Source organism: Lycium barbarum, chromosome 2 (genome assembly GCF_019175385.1).
Source record: "Lycium barbarum isolate Lr01 chromosome 2, ASM1917538v2, whole genome shotgun sequence".
Taxonomy (NCBI): Eukaryota; Viridiplantae; Streptophyta; class Magnoliopsida; order Solanales; family Solanaceae; genus Lycium; species Lycium barbarum.
This window is the reverse complement of record NC_083338.1, coordinates 24,466,347-24,486,445: the sequence shown is the minus strand read 5'-3', so window position 1 is coordinate 24,486,445 and position 20,099 is coordinate 24,466,347. Positions and strand designations below refer to the sequence as shown.

General features: G+C 36.5%; 1 protein-coding gene and 1 pseudogene across 8 annotated transcripts; both read left to right on the top strand.

Annotated features, from left to right (window-relative positions):
• Positions 1-472: 472 nt before the first annotated feature.
• LOC132626363 (NAD(H) kinase 1) lies at positions 473-12,472 on the top strand. 8 transcript variants are annotated; one of them, XM_060341217.1, is made up of 12 exons: positions 473-636; positions 2,777-2,924; positions 3,017-3,136; positions 4,194-4,387; positions 4,788-4,844; positions 4,918-5,031; positions 5,263-5,357; positions 7,077-7,183; positions 7,975-8,048; positions 8,164-8,242; positions 8,427-8,734; positions 11,763-12,472. In XM_060341217.1, the coding sequence occupies exons 1-12, from the start codon at positions 589-591 to the stop codon at positions 12,072-12,074; spliced, it is 1,656 nt and encodes a 551-aa protein (XP_060197200.1). In that variant the 5' UTR covers positions 473-588; the 3' UTR covers positions 12,075-12,472. The 8 variants fall into 8 exon arrangements, with proteins under 8 accessions (XP_060197200.1, XP_060197203.1, XP_060197204.1 ...); XM_060341221.1 differs by lacking the exon at positions 473-636 and adding an exon at positions 1,387-1,660 and having other exon boundaries at positions 4,266-4,387; XM_060341215.1 differs by lacking the exon at positions 473-636 and adding an exon at positions 1,394-1,660.
• Positions 12,473-13,594: 1,122 nt separating this feature from the next.
• LOC132628464 (putative late blight resistance protein homolog R1B-16) lies at positions 13,595-18,923 on the top strand (annotated as a pseudogene).
• Positions 18,924-20,099: the final 1,176 nt, after the last annotated feature.

The window sequence follows — 20,099 nt, the reverse complement described above, 5'->3', positions numbered from 1 at the left end:
CTATTACAATTTCTCTCCTAAATTCTTTCTGTTCATCTTCTTCTTTCTATAATTTTACTGTTTCTCGAACTCACTATAAATAGTTCCTGATTCAGCTGCTCGATCCTCGAATTCATCCTTAAATTCCTATCATTAAGCTAACAAAAAAACTATATACTTGTAGTAGTAGTATATACAAAAGTGTTAAAAACTCTAGTCAAAGGTAAGAGAGCTAAATCTTACTAATCCAAAACTAAAAGTCAAAAAAAGTATAATTCCCAATTAGTAGGACTTTTCACGAGTAAAGAGACGTTGACCAAGCATGTGATGTAACGACTGACACAAAAACAATGTGAAAAAAAAATAAAAATCTAGTGTCTCCTTGATTTCCCACGCGTCTATATAGGTCCCACCATTTCTCAACCTCTTTGTTGCTTCTTACCCAATTTCAACCCCCCCACCCTGACTCGCACCCCCCACCTTCATGTGTGTATGTATATTATTACTGATAAATTAATTCATCAACTATTCTTCTTCCTCATTTCATTAACAGTAGAGAGAGATAGAGAAAGAGAAAGAAAGAGCTGTTTGGTGAATTCTTGATTTTTCATGTCTATGAAACAGAGTCCTATGTCTCCAAGCAAACACACCTCTAATGTACGCTCTGCCCTTTGTTTTTTCTTTTTTCTTCTTCTTCTTCTAATTGCTAATTTCATAAGCTGTTACTTCCACTTCAATTTTGCTTATATTTTTGTTGAGTTTTTATTTTTTTCCAACATGAAATCCGTTGTATTTAACTGAATTTCTAGTTCTGATCTTCAAGTACATTGACCAACACAAAGCATTCTAATCAAACGTCTCAATTTCGCTGAAACTTATAGATAAGTAACACAATTGTAAAAAAAAAAAAAAAAAAAAAAAGAACTACTAACATGATCAAATGAGTAATTTCAATAATGATCAACTCTTTTTTCTATATTTACTCAAGAATTGAGCTAAATGAATCAAATTTCCAGTCAATAGAACTAGAAATTCTAGTTCTGAATTTCCAATGGCATATAGAACTGATTTCTAGTGATTGAAATAGTTGAATTATTGATTTACCAAAGGGTTCTTTATTTTCTTTTTTCTTTTTATATGGTGGGGAGGGGGGTTTGTGGGGGGGGGGGGAGCTTGATTGACTTTTTTTCTTCTTAAATTTGAAGTCCTTTCCTAAATTTGAATGGCTAAGGTGGATATTTTCAAGCATTTTGATGATCGATTAAACTATTGGCTCCTCCCAGTTGCTTTAGCTACTACAAAATCTCTATTTTGGAAGTATATGGAGTTTGCTACAGTCTAAATCGCCTTTCCCTTAACTTTAAAAGAACCTAAAACTTTTATTTTTCATATCTAAGGCTGTCCAGCGGGCCGAGATGGGGATAGGATAGGGATCGAGATGGGACCGCATCTGGTCCCGCGAGTCGCGGTCCCGTGTGGTCCGCATGGGTCCCGACCCGCCCCAGCCCTATTCCTATCAAGTTAGAGATATACAATATATACAATTTCCATATTGAATGTATACAGATTTTCAAAGGGAATTTTGAGTGGTAATGGCTAATCTATCTGTTTTTTAAAGACTGGGGGCTGAATGCTCTGGTATCAGAGTCAAACTGTAGTCATCCTGTTTTTTCATCGGCAAGTTTGTTCTCATTTGCTCTTGCATCTCTCTCTTTACTCAACTTATTGAGCAATTAGCTCTACTCCAGACTTACTTTTAGTATGTTCACCACTTCAAACTCCTCAAGAATTAAGCTTCTTGAGCCCCTGAAGAAAAAAAAAATCATTAGTATATGTGTCGACACTAAAACTGGGTTACATGTGCAAAAGAGTATAAGAGATATATAGTATTTTGTATTATAGTTCTCAAATGGTTTGTAACGGTCGTGCGCAACTCCATTTTACTTTATGTTTTTGGGTTGGGTTCAAATCCTTTCACTCAACTTATTCTTACAGCTAATTTTATGCTGAACTTTTCCTGTTACCTTGATAGATGTTTCTATAGTGACAAACTATTTTCATGTTCTATTCACTGAAGTTCCTCTCCGTGGATAGCTCATGGAGCTGACTCTACGTCTCAAATGTTTTATCATCCCATGATTTTCAATTCGTGATCAATAAATTAGGAGAGACCTCCACTTCTTTTTTCAGTTCTTTTTCTTGAAATGAAGATAATTCTGTTGGATGCATCTAATTTTCAGATAATTTTTGGGGTACTTCAGTATGAATAATGAATAAAAGTACGACATACGGGGAAGAAAAAAAGGCACAAGATAAATCATGCAATCTTACATTTTTTTAGGTTCTATGTCCTTTTACAACAAGAAAAACAACATACCCAGTATTATCCCACATGGTAGGGTCTAGGGAGGGTGGGTGTAGATTCTATCTCCTTTTAAGGTTTAGGTATGTTTTAAACTAAAACCAGAATACAACATCACCTATGAAATGTTGCATGAGTACTATTTGTATACAAAGCATTTTGACGCTCTTTCTGGCCTATTGCATTTCACAAAAAACAATAATCGACAATTTCAGTAAAAAATATCATAAGAACTAAGGATATTTAATTGCTTATCATAAAAGCCCTCTTCTATGACTGTAATTCCCCTCTGTTTGTTGAAATTCTGATGATCTTATTATATCTATGATGTTTTTGTGCATTAGACATTGATACCATGTTTTGAGCATTACCGCGTTGTCTTTAATGTCTTTGGCTCTCTAACATCCTGCATTACTTCTGGACACTTCTAAATAGGGAAATGCCAGTGTTTTGCCACTGGAGAATGGCTTTAATGATTCACTCTCTATGTTGAATTCTGAGAAGGCTGTAGAAGAACTTATTCAACAGCCTCTTCTTCACGGGATTGATGATCATCTTATTGAGTTTGCCGAGGCTTTGAGAAGTATGATCTGCTTTTACAATGATTAATTATTTGGAAATATTTGGAATTTTCTACACTATATGATACAAATATTTTACTCTTCAAATTATTAGCTGTCGCAAAGGCACTAAGACAAGCTGCTGAAGGGAAGGCTTCTGCACAAGCTGAGGCTTCTGAATGGAAACGGAAATATGAGTTGGAGAAGTCACGTAATTTGCAGTTAGAGAAAAGAGGTACTCTTCCAAAGAGGATTTTTGTGTCACTATAAAGCATACGGTTTGCACTTTGCAGCAGTTGCCTACACCTGACATTTATTTATGTGTTGTTCACTGGTTCATTCTCTACTCAGTTTCTCTCGTTTTGGATCGCCATTTCTGTTCTGCATGAATACCGGATCCATTTTTAATTGTGTCTACATTTTGATGCCACTTCTCCAGTTGACAAACTGTTACCCTTATCCCCCTAACTAGAGGATGGCAAAGCAAAGGTTATACACAGGTTGTTAATAACAGAAGAGCTATAAATTATATTCTATTGGTCCATTTTCAGAAATAAGATGAGCAGCATCATAAGGTATATAGTTTCACACGCTTCAATTCATAGGCATAATAATTCCTCAATTGTTAAGTTTTAAGCAATTAAATTTTGCATTCCAACTTTTACAACCCCAGTCTGCTTTATTTATTTAGTTACTTTAATGCCAAAATCTCTGTATCCTTGCTGCCTAAATATGTTTTTATGTATAAGAGGGAGGCAGGGAGAAAGGGGACATGCTAAAATATTAGCTACTACTTTCTCTCGTAAATTAATAAATTCTTATCAATGCTATGATGGATCCCAAAATCTTCCTAGTTTTAGGAACACCGATTACTAAAATGCTTGCGTGGACGTTCTAGCCGAATCCTCTATTGTTTGTGAAAAAGGAAGATAGATTACAAGTATTCATGGATGGGTTGGGAGCGACTCTAGGAGAGTCATAGAGAATCAAAAAGATGAATTGAAGAATGAAAGGGTAATTTGATCTCTAATTAGTACAACATTGGTCATCTAATTTCTTCTCAAAAAAAAAAAAAAAGGGTTAGTTACTACACTACATTGAAGCAAAGCGTGGTCGTAAAAAGTCAAATATCAATCCTGTACTATACAGTCAGAAAGAATTCAGAAAACTCTGTTGTTAAAGTATCATGCCTCATTTTATTGTTCTTGAAGCACTACACGCTTGCTATCGAATCATAAAGTTTGTAAGAAAAAGCCTTGCTTTATGTTAAAATAAGTTGGCTTCCACTGTAGCAATTCCATCAGAGAAGCATTTGGATGAGAATGGGCGAGTAGTACACTTGACAAACAAACCTGTATTATCAGATGGTGCTGCAGAGAAATCCGACAGGTGTTGTGGGGAGCATGGAATTTGCTCTCATCAGGTTCTTCGTGATGGAGAGCATGATCATGATGCCAGTGTTGTTCCAAACAAGATGATCAGAAAGGTAAATGCATGTAGACCTGTTCTGTTTCCACTATAAAGATCCATGTTGCTCAATTTTTGGCTGCTGTGAATTAGCTTGTGTGAAATATGGTTGCTTTGTCTTCACTAGTTTTAAGATATATATTTCATGTTGTAAATGATTCAAGTGATATAGGTGTCCTCCAGTTGTTACGGTACTCCCAGTGGTACCGATTTTATTAGTTATAAAAATTACTTGGCTTTATCCACCCAAAAAAAAAAAAAAAAAATTGGTGTGAAATATACTTTTCCAAGCACTGTGAAAATATCCTGCCACATTTGACAGCTATTGCTTACTGTGAGGCTATTATTGTTGCAGGATATTTTTATGTTGGTGAATTATTGTGCTTTAATTAGCTATCCATCTCAATTTTGAAATGCAGAATGAACTTCGGCATGTTATCATATACTGGTTCGGAGACAAGATCTTTCCTTCCTGTGTACTATATCTTCTAATGCTTTTATGATTTATTTTTGAAATACTGCCTACTAATAATTGTTTTATTGAAACAGGCATCATTCAAGTTGTCATGGTGTTGCAAAGGTGAGAAAAGTGATCAGAAAAAACACGATATTGTCTCTTTTGAAAAGGGAAACATAACAACTGCAGAACGCAGCAGTAAACAGGTTTGTCCTACTTTCGGCCTTCAAACTCTTTTCTTCTCAGTTTGATGTTTTCAATCATGTCTACTTTTTCAGTTTTCTTGCCTTGTTTGCCCGTGGTAACGGAACTTCAAATGAATACCTTAGGCTTCTTTTTGCTGTTGCTTTAAAATTTAATTTCAGCTAAACAAACTTATCTAAAGAGAAAAACTCTTTATCTGAACATTGAATCATTTTTTTCTCTCTCTTTTTCAGATTTCTTTGAAGTGGGAATCTCCCCCACAAACAGTGCTTATATTGACAAAGCCAAATTCAACTGCTGTTAGAATGCTTTGTTCAGAATTGGTCAGGTAGAATATTAGAGTACAAATATACTTTCTTATCTGCTTTGCTCTTCCGGAGAAAAATGTACTAGAACTCAATGGTAATGCATGCTTTTACGTGTAACGTTTGTAAGGTTTCTCCTCTGCAGTAGAACTGGTCAAATGATTTCGTCGTTGCTTGAATTTTATATTACAGTGCAAATTATATGTTAGATGCACAATAACATAAGTAGATCTTTATCAGCTAAAGCTTTCAAGCAGAAGGTAACTAGTTACATCAGTTAACATGGTCCCAGGTTTCGAGTTTGAGTTTCCTCATCATTCATTACCCAACATTCCAATGGTTTTACATGCTCAGCCATTCAAAACAAACAATAAATGTCATCCTCTCTTGGTTAACTTATGCTTTTAAATCAGGTGTAGCTACTTAATTAAACAATATACATCTGGGTGTAGGTTGTTTCATGACATTCTTGTGTTCCTTGTCCTTTCTTTTTGGAAACTCCCAAAGTGGTATCATCCTCATTTCAATCAATTAGTCAGCCAACTGTATATAAATCCAAAAGTACTTGGGTTGGTTATATGAATCATTTCTATCATTACCCTTATCTGGACCCACATTCCAATACTAATTATTTCCTCGTTTTAAGGTAATGAGAAAAAAAAAAGAATCTTAGTCTGATGATCTGAATCTCTCCTTAGTAATCCTTCCCTTGGGGGACGTGTATTTAAGAAAGGGGTCCGCCAAACAATATTGCTAGTTTGCAAAGTGTACTCTGAATTTCCTACTTAGTTCTGTAAAATCAGCCTTACCAAGGAGAGATTCAGATCATCTTTCGCAGACCACAATTGGTAAGTATGACAACTTTTGAAAGCCAAAAAAGAACATTATGTAGTGACTATATACATTTGCATAGTCAGAGACTATACTGGATGGAGGGAGCGTGCTAATGTAGTCACAGGGAACAATGCACTGACCATATTCCGTTCTGGATGCAGTTTACTTTTCTAGGTACTGCATTACATTCTTCCTGTTGTCACCTTAGAACAGTGATGTCTTGTACTCATCTTCAACTGTGAGCATTGTTTTTCTGCATGAAATTGGTGACCGTTCCGTGGAACGATCATGAAAATTATCTCAATCAATCAACTATATCTTAATCCTAAATTAGTTGGGTCTGCTATGTGACTCCTATGTATCCATTCCACTCTCTTCGGGTCCATGTCACTTCAACACTAAATAAGAATTGTATTGTCTAATATCAGATTCTCCCGGTGTTAACCCCAAACTGCCTAAACAACTGATTTACAGAGCACTCAAAATGGGGAGTATAATCTTTGGTGACTCTTTGTAGTATGTGTCCTTACATTGGTATGCATATTCTCTTTGGTTCTGGTTGGTTAAAAAAAGTTACTCCCTCCGTCCCAATTTAAGTGAAGGTGTTTGACTGGACATGGGGTTTAAGAATGAAAGAAAGATTTTTGAAACTTGTGGTCTGAACAAGCCATAGATATTTGTCTGGCTATAAATCATTTTAGTAAGGGTAAAATGGGAAGTTTAAATTTAAATTTGTTACTAAATATAGAAAGTTGTTATTCTTTTTAGAACTGACTAAAAAGTAAAGTGTCAGATAAATGGGACAGAAGGTATTGTTTATATTCCTTTTGATTTCTTTTTTTCAATTATTTAATTGCGTAGACATGTTTGAATTTATTAGAGGCTTATTTATCTCTTTTCTTATCCAGATGGCTAAAAGAGCAGAAAAGCTTAAACATTTTTGTTGAACCACGGGTGCACACTGAACTTCTAACAGAGTCGTCATATTACCAGTTTGTACAAACTTGGGAAAATGGTGAGTGGTAAAACCTTCTCACTTCTATAAATTATGCCTAAAAGAATATATATCTCTTCAAATCTTCACTTTAGCTTCCTGTTGTGTGGCCAAATCTTGGATTATCAGTTTATTATATTTGAACTCAGTTTAGGCTTTTCCAGTGTGGATAACTTCGCGTGAGGAATTCTTTACTGATGATCTGGACCTTATTTGATAAACAACTCAAAACAAGCGTCCACTTCATTTCTTTTGTTATCTTACCGTACTATTATGCAGTTTTACGTTTGTTCGCCATTTTTAGTGAGAAGCAACCTTTTTCTGGTAAATCAGTTCTGCCTATATTCAAAAGTTTTCGAGTGTTAACTGCAATAACAAGTGAAGTTTGGAATTTTTAGAATTATACATCAACCTGTTTTGACTGAAGTACTATTCTTGTGCTGGTTGATACTTAGCCAGAGATAGTCAAATTCTAGTTATATCTCGGCATTGAAAGCTCAACCTGTATTAATTAATATTACCAGTATTTGAGGAAGAATGCTGCAGCTTCTATTTTTTAATGTATAAGAATTGATCTGATGTTTTTCCATGTGTTATGGTTGGACCTAGATGCATACGATCCTAAAGTAGGAATTACAGAAAACCCTGTTTTACCTAAATGTCAGCTCTCAAGAGAACTCTTCTTTCATTTTCTCTTTTCAACTAACTTCAAGTACAAATGAGCACATGTAATCTCTAGAGGTATTGTAGATGAGAAGCTTAAAATAGTAAAATGTTTTTCTTATCTGTTATCAACTTCTTGTTTGTCACAGACAAGGAAATTCTGTTTCTCCACACAAAGGTTGATCTTGTTGTAACTCTCGGTGGGGATGGAACCGTCCTTTGGGTATGTAGCTAGTTTTTTCATTTTTAAACTAGAAGTTTTATCTTCTACCATGTCGTCTGGTCAATGCTACATGGCGGGAGCGTGTTCAATAATTGCGACATGTTTTATATTGCAGGCAGCGTCGATGTTCAAAGGTCCAGTTCCTCCGGTTGTCCCATTTTCTTTAGGTTCTCTTGGCTTCATGACCCCATTTTGTATCCTTATCTTCCCTTTAAAATGTTTTCCTTCAAATATGCGGTATACTAAGCTACAATTGGCTACTCTAATTACTTCATTACATGGAAATAGAGAAATGAAATAAAACATACACCACCGAAGACAGTAGCTTTGCATTGGCATGATTATTACTCTTCTCTAGTTAGCTTTAACATTTTTCAGATAGTGAGCATTACAAGGAATGTCTTGATTCAGTTCTTCGTGGTCCCATAAGCATCACACTGAGGCATCGTCTCCAGTGTCACGTGATTAGAGCTTCAGCTAAAAGTGATCTGGATAGTGAAGAGCCCATACTTGTTCTCAACGAAGTCACAATTGACCGTGGGATTTCATCATTTCTAACAAATCTAGAATGCTATTGCGATAATTCTTTTGTTACATGCGTACAAGGAGATGGTTTAATTTTATCGACAACATCTGGAAGCACTGCATATTCTCTTGCAGCTGGAGGGTCAATGGTCCATCCTCAGGTAAATCCTCTCATAGTCATTGCTTATATAATGTTTCGGTACTTTATCTCAAGTTGGCATGATTTGGTTTAATGAGCTTCTGCTTGTTAGTATTTATTATGGATTTTATAAGTTATCGCGGGTCTGACAGTTATTTTACTTCAACTGAAGACGTCACGACAAATTACAGCATTGCTGCTTTGTGTTCTTCGTCAACTTGCAGATTTAGCTATTTGTAGTAAATGCAAAATTATGCTTTATGGTTGAATGTTGAAGATCTTGGGATGATTGAAAGCCTTCCGAAAACTTAATTAACCATAAATTCTGTCTGTGGTTAGTGCCTAAGAATTGGCGAGATTACTTTATACAGGAAGACAAGAAGCAAAAGACACAGGTTTAACCATTTCTAGTGTCCCCAATTTAGAGTGTCCCATAAAATTTCCATTCAAAGCAATTTACCTCAATGTGCAAGTTCCCTTATCTCACCACCCGTAGGGGCGAGTCTTGAGTGTTTCCAAAAAACTATGGAGTAACAATTCTTCCAGAAAAAGAAGTTAATAAAACAATTCATTTAATGCAAGGTCATATTTTATGGGGATGGTAACTGATGGATTAGTTTTTGAACAATGTTGACAGACTCCATTCTACTTCTTCTATTAATGTTTCTTTTAGTAATCTATAGCTAGTGGCATAGCCGTAATTCTGTTTGCTTTCTTCTGTTGTCCACAATAAACTTCTAAGCCATTCCAAGCTATTTTAGTAAAACTTTAAGCATTTCATTGTCAGAATAATATCTTTGGCTAGCTCAAAAACTTCATTTAAAATTGAAGTTTTTGATATGAGTGTTAAGAGGTATTTATACCTGTCCAATGGGCTGGGTTGGCCGGGAACCAACCTGACCCGTTTAGATCCAGCTCGGACCAGTAGGAGAAAGAGGCATGGGCTGGGGTAGGTTCATTTTATTGGAAACACCATAAAACAAAAAAAAAGTTCATTTTATTGGGACCATCCCTGCCCAGTTTTAAGCCCATAATGTTTCTAGTGTGGCCGTTTATTATCTTTTGGAATATTGTACACTTTATGGGACAGTTTGGACCTTTATACGTGTCCAAAAAGGAGAAGAAAAATAATGCTCATATGTTCCAATGCCAAAACAAAGGAGGAATGAAGAAAGAAAAATACGTGAACGTGACTTTTGAGAGTATAGAAAGGTAAAATAAATGGATGGTAAAGAATCATGTAATTCAGTTACGAAGAATTAAACTAAACTAAGTTATCCAATTTGATTTTAAGAAATATTAAAAGACTTCAATGTTAGCAAGTCCTATTTTTTGTTAGTTTAAGCACCTTAATTTGATAGTGTCCTAAGCGTGTTATGATAACAGTGAAATTTTATCGTATAAAATAAGAAAGGACAATAAAATAGTGAAGCTTTGATGTGAAGAGATCAAGGACTTGATGTGACTTGATGTTTTTTCTTCAAAATGTCTATATTGTTTATAGCATAAAGTTAACTACTCATGTAACTGTTGTCTTAGCCTTAATAAGTTTTTCAAAATTAAATAATTAACATATTTACATCTCAAAAGCTAGAATGGTGTGTGTGTGTATTACACACACACGCGATAGGGAATTGTATGATTCTTTCTATCCCCGTACTTTCTCGCTCTTAGAGAGTTGTATTCCCTAGGTTATGCAGTTAGCTTCCCTGGATTGACAGTAGTCAAGGGAGAACCACTTGAGCTTTTTCGTCTTTGCTCCCTTTTTACCGGATCCCACACAACAATGGCTCATAACTGTGAAAACATCACAACAATGTCTTGTAGCTGCAACAGAATGGCTCCCAACTGAAAATTTCTCCTGATCAGGCTCTAACAGAAAGTCATTTTCCCTTTCACAAAAAGTAAACTTGGACTTCTTTCCTAAGAGAGTGTGGCTAAACACTTCTTCACCTTTCGGCCTTCAAAGGAATGGTCGGTACTGTAATCCTGATTAGATAGTTGCATTCTTCTCCTCTCTCTATTTTGGCTTGGGGCACTGTTAGGCTCATCTTAGTGAGTTTGAGACTCAATTCCTTCCTTCTAGCCTTCCCAGTTCTTTGGGATTAATGTCCCTTATACATTTTGATTTTTAAGCCACTTAATGCATTGAGTCATCCCAATAGAAGTCTAAAAGTGTATAAATATTAAGGATTTGGATTCTAATCTCCTGCAAAAACTTTTATTTATTTATCATAAAGGGCAGTCCGGTGCACTAAGCTCCCGCTATGCGCGGGGTCCGGGGAAGGGCCGGACCACAAGGGTCTATTGTACGCAGCCTTACCTTGCATTTATCATAGTATGTGGATAATTGGTAATTGTATTCTAAACAAGTCCAGATTTTATCCTAATTCCTCAAAAATGGGTTTGCTTGCTTATATGCGTTCCACTCACAAAAAAGAAGGTCTCTCTTTAATTGTTTGAATTTTAAAATTCAAAATACAACTTGCAAAACATAATATAATTGAAGTTACATAAACAAAATAACATCCAATGAGGCCCCACCTTCCCGTATCAGATGATAGTGGCTGTGATTGAAGTGTAGAAAAGAACATCTTAGTATAGAGTTATACAATTACACTTCTTCTAGTTCCTAAACATTCACCTCTAAAGAAAAAACTTTTGCCCCTTACTCGTCAAACAACCGCTCGTTGAAACTATATTGTTTGGAAAAAAAAAAAAAGACAAGAAAACAATTTTTCTGGTAAAAGTTCCGCAATGTGCAAGAACTTCAGAGGGAGTAAGACAAACGCCCAATCCATACTTTTTATCAACAGCTTTGTTACTTGAGTAGGATTGTATGTGCATGATTTAAAACTGAAGCGGTATATTAACATGTCGCATACTATTGACCCATGCATTTGGATTTCAATTTTAGATGGATGGAGATAGGATTCTGCTCCCTTGTGTAGTATTTCAATATGCAATGTGCTCTTCCATGGTTGTCTCTATTTGAAGTCTTTTGAGTTGATCATAAGCTTACCATTTCTACTGTTATGACCAAATTGCAGGTTCCCGCCATCCTCTTTACACCTATCTGCCCACATTCTTTATCCTTTCGTCCGCTCATTTTGCCTGAGCATGTGACAGTCCGAGTACAAGTACCATTCAACAGTAGAGGTCATGCATGGGCATCATTTGATGGGAAGGACCGGAAAAAGTTAGCACCAGGGGATGCCCTTGTTTGTAGCATGGCCACTTGGCCGGTGCCAACTGCATGTCAAGCTGATTCTACCGGTGACTTTTTACGTAGCATACATGAAGGTCTTCACTGGAATTTGAGGAAGACGCAGCAGGCTTTTGATAGTCCCCGAGAGACATGATCTTTTACTAACCTTTTTATCTGGTAAGGAAATGAGAGGTTTTCAGAATCCGTCTCATTTTGAAGTGGGCATCAAGACTTCATTCTCAATTAATGCAGAGGGATCCTGATGCACATACGCATATACGTTCAAATGTAGAATTGATAACTTTGAGAATCATGAGTTTCAACCTTAGGTGGTTTATTGTTGTTTGTAACTTAGACATAATATAATAATAATAATAAGAAGAATGTAGAAGGAAATTTATACCATTTTGTACAGTTCTTTTTACGTGAAATTCCTGTACCTCTTATCCTGGTTTATGAGGGAAGGCAAGCTTCGGGTTCTTGACGAGTAAGAGTGGAAAAATGTGTGTTTGCGCTTTTGGTTCATGTAATAATGTAATTTTTTGGTTGTTAGTTTCTAAATATCCTATTCATATTACTGTTGGCTTATGTGTGGCAAATCAAAACCTTCACAAGCAAATGAGAAATTTTCACTTGCTACAAGGAGGAAAAAGGACTTAAAAGGACTTTCTGGTGTCTCTCCACCTGCTGGTCAATAGAGGTATTTGGAGAGAAAAAATAGAGCAAAGGATAAATAGCTCACCTATTGTTTGACCAACAGAGTATCCTTGTGCTTTGTTAGTTTTAATGTTTTTTTTTTAAAAATTTCGCTATTGGCTCTGTGAAAGGTAAATACTTTTCGAATTTGAAAGGAGAAAGAAAATGTCAATTGTTGAAACTGCAAAACATGTTAGAGATCCAGTCAGCATGATAATGATGAATTATTAAGAGGTTTAATTTGCCGCTAAAGGTTTAATTTTTATAAGGAGTAATCAAACGGGTGGTTGTTATTCCATCCTTAACCAAACTGTAGTCTCATAGAAGAAAAATGAAGATATTCAACAATCTGTCCAATCATGCAGCTGTCCAGTTGGAATAGCTACTAAAAAAATTGTTGATGATAGGAATTGAGGATTAGCCACCCTGTTATTACAAGCATCTAAATTGTTCATTAGCCTGAAAATGATTTTTTTTCTTTATTAATTCATGTCAGCTACTACTTGATAAAGAATATTTTTAAAAAACATAATACTTACGTGCACTGCACTACACACCTTAATTCTAAAAACCATATTACGCACTTGTACCAACCCATTAATGCAAATGGTAACGCTAATTTGAAGGCGTAATACAGGGATAGACACCATAACTTGGCCTTAACTAATAAGTAAACACCCCAATTTTGAGGATGCACATCTAGACACCTCGACTTAGTTTAAGTTGACTTCGTAAACACATCGTGGAAAGCCATGTATGATACCATGTAACTCACACGAAATACCATGTAGGATGGGGGTGTTTACGGGGTCAACTTAAACCTAGTTGAGGTGTCCAGATGTGCATTCTTAAAGTTCAAGTGTTTACTTGCCAGTTGAGGTCAAGTTAAGATGTCTATCTATGTATTTTATGCCCTTGGATCAGTGAATTGTTTGCCTCGTGAAAACAGAATCGGACGGAAATCTAAGCTCGGAGATAATGGCTTATGCTGCTCTTTTTTCTCTTATGAATACATTAGAGCAACTCTTGCAACCTAACCAACGTTTGGTTTGTGCAAGCTGCATAGAGCAACATGTTGAATCTACTTATCTAAGCCTTTGCGCTCTACAAGTTTTTCTTGAGAATACTGCAAAGGAAATCAAAGATACTAAAATTGTGAAGGTTTTGGAAAAGAGGATCAGAGATGTAATTTACAAAGCAGAAGATAGAGTTGATTCAAGCCTAAGAAACATAATCATTCCAGCAGATTACAGAGAGAAACGAGAAAGGGCTTGTAGATCGTTCTACGAAGAATTGCTAAAAGTGGAAAAAGAAGTTTATTCTCTCAGGAAAGAGGTGATGTTGATCAAGTTTAACAAGCATGGAAGCAAATCTGTTGAACCAACAACTTCTTCCACATCAAGAAGATACGCTGCTGAGCAAAATATTGTTATTGGCATGCAGGATGACTTCAACACAATAATAGATCGCGTCACTTCTCAAACATGTGACCTAATTGTCATACCAATCGTTGGTATGAGCAGTATTGGTAAGACAACTCTTGCTAGAAAAGTTTATGATGATTCATCTATTCAACATCGATTTGATACATGTGCATGGTTTACTGTCTCTGAAAACTACAATGAGAGAAAAGTGCTTCTTGATGTTGTCTCTTCAATTAGACGGGTCAATAGGACCGACGAAAGCATTAAAAATATTAACAGTGATGAGCTAGCAGAGACTGCGTATAGAGGTCTGAAGGGTAGGAGATTTCTAATTGTCATAGATGATCTTTGGAGTACTGAGGCTTGGGACCAAATGCAAAGACTATTTCCAGATGACAACAAAAAAGCCTATTTCTTTTAACCGCTCGACTCAAATATGTTGCTGATTATGCTGCCCTGAATTTCCTCCTCATAATATCTCTTTTCTAACTTTAGATGATAGTGGGAATCTATTTACCGAAAGATTATTTAGAAAAGATCCGTGTCCTCCACAACTAGAAGCAATAGGGAAACATATCATACAACAATGTCAAGGATTACCTCTCTTGATTATTATCATTGCTAGACTTCTTGGCAAGGTGGAACCGACCCATGATAATTGGAAAAACGTTGAGGAAAATTTGAACTCATTCTTTGGTACGATTTCTGAACAGTGTCAAGCAATTCATTCTTTGAGCTATAGTTACTTGTCCCAGCATTTGAATTCTTGTTTTCTCTATATTGGAGGTTTTCCTGAAGATATGGAGATTACGTTTCAAAATTGATTAGGCTATGGATTGCCGAGCTATTCATAAAGGCAAGAAGCAATGGAAAGTTAGAAGTGGTGGCAGAGGAGTATCTACAAGACTTAATTGATAGAAGTCTAATTTTGGCTTGTATGCGAAGGCCTAATGGAAGGATGTTGCAAAATTCATGATCTTCTTCGGCAGTTGTGCATAAAAGAAGCTCAACTTGAGAATTTTATGCATGTACTGAATGATAATGACTACATTTTCTCAGAAGGCCAAAATATTTATCCACGACGAGTGATGCTTTCGTGTCATGTTAGTCATCCAGAACATAGGAGTGGTATTCCAAGTACAACCCGCAGCTTGGTCTTTCTGAGCTATTTTGATAGAACTTCCAGAAAATGCCCGTGTTCTGTTGTCTACAATTTCAAGCTGCTTAAGGTGTTGGACTTTTCTTCATTTGATTACGATCTCTGTTGTGTAATACCTAAACTTGTACATTTGAGATATGTTGCTGCCAACATTGAGGAAGCTCCTTCCCTAGCCAAATTGAGGAATCTACAGACCATAATTCTTCATACTTTAGAAAGGAGAGACTTGGACTTCCCAGTAGAGATCTGGACAATGTCAAATATAAGACATATGGTGTAACGACCCGTTTGGTCATTATAGTCTTTCCGGTACTTTCGCCCCTTTCCGAGCTTGCTTAGCTCACTTTTGACCCGAGGGGATCATTGACACACTTCCCGAGGTGTCTAGATTTGATTTGGGCAACTTTTTGTGAAATTTGAGCTTTAAGCGAAAAAAGTTGACTCAAAGTTGACTTTTGGGTAAACATACCTTTTTTAGAAATATGACTATTCCGACAGGTACGGATGGTCGTTTAGAACTTGTGTGTATGTCTGATTCGGTTCCCAATGTACTCGGATGCATTTTGGAACTTGGGTTGGGAAGTTGGAATTGAGCTATCGGGGCTTGACTTAGTCAACGAGACCTCCGTAGGGAATTCCGAGGCCACGAGCGCGTTCGTAGCCTATTTTTATGTGTGTCTGTGCATGTGATTTGTGAGCAGATGGCCTCCGGAATGAGTCGGAAATTTGAGTAGAAGTGTGAAAACTTGGGAGGTTTCTGTGTTTGGTGCCCACTTTGGCGGCACCAGCACTGCGGCAACAGTACCGCTCAAGCGGTCCTCTTGTCGCTGGAGCGGTCCTTGCCATTTGGGCATGACCACTGTAGCGGTCATGGCAACGCTGGAGTGGTATTAGTATCGCGGAAGCGGGTGACGGGCAGTTAGGTCATTAAATGAAGTGTTAAAAGCCCTTAGTCTATCATTTACCATTCTGAAATTTGGGCTCTTGGGAACTATTCTTGGGGATTATTGGTGAAAATTCTTGGTGGTAAGTTCTCCTAACCTTCTTGCTATTTCATTGTTCCTAATCATCTTAGAATTCCTCTTTCCTTGTTAGTCCCTTAGTAATGGAAAATTAAAAGTGGGTTTTGATGAATTTTCTATCTAATCTTATTAATGATGAAATTGATTGGGTTAATGCTAGATTATGATATATCTAATGTTGTTAATCATATATCTCCCATTATTAGTGTTGAATTCTTGAATCTAAGAGTTAGGGTTTGTACCCAAAATTGGGGGTCTTACTTGAAATTCGAAATTAGGTGAATCCTTGAGTTAATTTAGCAATTAGTTGTTGGGTTTTGATCACCTAGTGATTAATTTGATATTTTACTCCCGAAATTCCCATTTTAACCTTATGGGCCCTGTTTCCCTAAATTCTATGGTTGGGTTTTGACCTAAATTGAGCGATAGCAATATAGGTATCGATCTTCATGATTTCTAATCTAGATTTCGAATATGCCTAGACTTTATTGATCCTGAGGCTCAGCGGAAGGGGAAAGCGAAGGAATGATTGTTGGTATTTGCTATTCGGCTATCCAGGTAGGTTATGGCTTATCCTTGGTAATACTTCGTGTAGCGAAACATATATTTAGATGATATTGTTGGAGACAGCATGTAAACCTTCGGGTATGAAGTTGGGTTGGATGTTGCCTTAGGTTGGGCCCTGTTGTGTGAGTGGGGCTAGTCACCCCGTTGTGTTATGACTTAATTGTTCTATTGTGGTTGGCTTGATGCCACGTGATTGATAGTAGATATTGGGAATTGTTGTTCCATCTTGATTGTGATATTGTAGTACCTCACTTGTTGATGTTGATACAAGGATAGAGTTCTATATGACTTGTGTTGGCCTACCTATGTTGGTACTTGTGATATTGATCTGATTATTGATGTTGACACTTACATTGCACGTATTCTCGTCCTTCATGATATATTGTTGATACATTATTGGTACTTGACGAAACACTATGATGAGCTGGGCTCGATTTTTTTTTAGAGTGACGTGAGAGTCTGATATCCGATGTTTTTCCCGGAATCATGGATTGAGTGAGTGCATGGACTTTGCGGGTCCCCCAAGATGGTGCTGATGAAAATCCTTCGTGGGTAAAGATCCGGAGTCTCGTCTATCTGTTGGGCAAAGATCCGGGATGAGTAGCACTTAGACTTCGCGAGTCATCTTCGGTTATGCTACCAAGACGTTGATACTTCAGTCCGGAGTATATGTGTACACAGCATTGCATTGCATACATACATTATTGCATTGCATTGCATTATGGCCTACATTGTGATGATCTGGTGATTTACTGTGATATTTGGATTCGGATTGGATATATTGAGACTTGACACACTTGGGTTTAGATGCTTCTACCTAGGTGATGATAGATACTTGGTTCTTATTATGTTTGACTTATACTTGTTGATTCATCTGCCTATCCTGCTTTATTGTCTGAATTATGTTAGTTATACTTAGTCGGCCGATGATACCTACCAGTACTGTATTTTTGTACTGACTTGCACTTGCTGCATTCTTTCATGAATTCAGAGTTCCGGGTTGAATCTGCTTCCGTCTCCCATGGCTAATAGTCGCTATCAGTACCGCTTCGAGTTTCCAGAGTGAGCACGAGACGTTCGCTGCCTTGAAGGCTCTTTTTATTTATGTCTTACTTTTCCATTCTGAGACATAGACAGGTATGATTATTATTATATTCTAGACTTGTATATTTTTCATTAGATGCTCTTGTATGGATTAGACCAGACCCTGGGTGTATTTCGTATTTCCGCACTTTCTTCTATATTATTATCGTAAGACTTACGTGAATTATTCTCTTCCGCTCAATTGATTTAATTATTTATGCCTTTATTATCGTTGGGTTGAGGGTTCACTTACTGAGGTGGGAAAGGTAAGTGCCCGCACGACTTAGCCAAATTGGGTCGTGACATATGGATATTGGATGTTCAATACATATGCCTAATCCTCTTGATAGAGAAAGTCATGGTATTGGAGAACAACCGTTATTTCTCAGTAACTGGCAAGCATTTGCTCTCTATTCGTCTCCTTTTGTGGCTGAAATCCTAAGAAGAACTCCCAATCTAAATAAGCTAAAGGTTACAAATATAGATAGCACGTACTGGTATGATTTTCTTGATTGTCTCTTTCTTCTACAAGGGCTTGAGACACTAGATATATGGGCAGCAGTATCAGTTGATCCAAGCATTCTCCCAAGGGATTTTTTCCTGCCTAATCTCAAGCAGTTGAGATTGCGTTTTACTAATTTCGCATGGGAAGATATGGTTGTGCTAGCTAATTTACCTAATCTTGAGGTGCTCAAAGCACAATGTGGATTCATGGGAACAGATTGGACACTAAATGAAGATGTTTTGTTTCAAAGATTAAAATATCTACGACTTGAGTGGGAAGATCTGGAAAGGTTGGAAGCAACTAGTGATAATTTTCCAATGCTTGAGCAACTAGTCCTTGGAAAGTTATACAGGCTGAAGGAGATTCCCTAGAGTATTGGAGAAATAGCCACACTAAAATTAATTCAAATACAATATTGCGGATCTGCAGTCGAGATTAGTGCAAAGCAAATTCAAGAAGAACAAGAAAGCTGAGGTATGAGCTTCAAGTTCGAATTATTAAGTACGTTGAAATTCCATCTTTGATTATTAGCCATATCTTAAACTAAGAGTATGTTCATGTTGGTGTTTTCTGTTTTCTTTCATATCCTGTTTTCACCTTCCAAAAGGGCTAGTAAACTTTGACTTTATAATAAATATCAAAAGAACAGTTTTTTTTTTCTTTTTCGAAAGGCTGGATTTAACTGTAAACAATATATTAAGTGATAATGAGCAACAACAACATATTGTCAGAAGGATTTTATTTGGTTATAAGAATAATACCTCTATTCTTAGCAACTAAAATTGTCAATTGTCTTGGAAATACTAGTTTTTTTTCACCCTAACCAGGGAGGATTATCTGTAGTTACCATCTGAACATTAAAAAAAAAAACATTACACCAGCATATTTAGTACAACAACAAAGATGTGTTTTCTATACAAAAAGATGGGAGGACTGAGGAGTAACAGAACTTGTTTGATATAGAAATGTACTTTAGAAAGTTGAGTCATCGTGGAATGAAGCGCTAACAGAATTCTTTCATATGGTTTTAATGCAGGGGAAGATGATTGGAGAAAAACTTCTAGCTTTGTGGAAGTTGTAAAATCTGTTGGTGTGTGTTGACATTAACATTGAGTAAATGAAATATAGTGGCATTTTGAATCTTTGATCGTAACAACTGTTTAGGGGAGTTGATGCATTTTTTTCTTTGATCCTTGGAATGTTCAAATATTCGGATAATTGATTTACTTGAGTGCACTACCTTTAGGGAAGTTGATCCTTTATGTTTAGAAGAATAGATAGATAGACACTTAAACTTCGCTTCTACTGTCAGTTGAACATTCCAATTTATAAAATGACCATCTAGACACATCAACTCGTCTCCACTATCAATCATCTAGACACCTCCAAAATTTATGTGTCACGTTAGCGTCGGGTGTCCAGGAGACACAGTGGGGGATAAGTTGAGGTGTCTAGATATACATTCTTAAAACTGAAGTTTTTAGTTACCAGTTGACGCCAAGTTAAGGTTTCAATCTATGTACTATGCCTTATGTTTACTTGCAAACTTGCATTCCAATTGTCTTCTCTCTTCTTTTTTCTTTTATCATCTTTTTTATCTTTTATTTAACCCTGAAAAAAATGTTTAATATAGAATTACAATTATAGGTCATCCCTTTGAATTATTATGACTTGGAAGATATGGTGACGCAATTGAAGAAAATGCGATCATAAGAAAAGGCAA

Excerpts from the sequence above, each read along its gene's own strand:
- LOC132626363 (XM_060341215.1), top strand. The coding sequence starts at position 1,610 with ATGCTCTGGTATCAGAGTCAAACTGTAGTCATCCTGTTTTTTCATCGG. Across the intron at positions 5,032-5,262 it reads CAGAACGCAGCAGTAAACAG|ATTTCTTTGAAGTGGGAATC; the intron begins GTTTGTCCTACT and ends TCTCTTTTTCAG. Across the intron at positions 8,735-11,762 it reads GGTCAATGGTCCATCCTCAG|GTTCCCGCCATCCTCTTTAC; the intron begins GTAAATCCTCTC and ends ACCAAATTGCAG.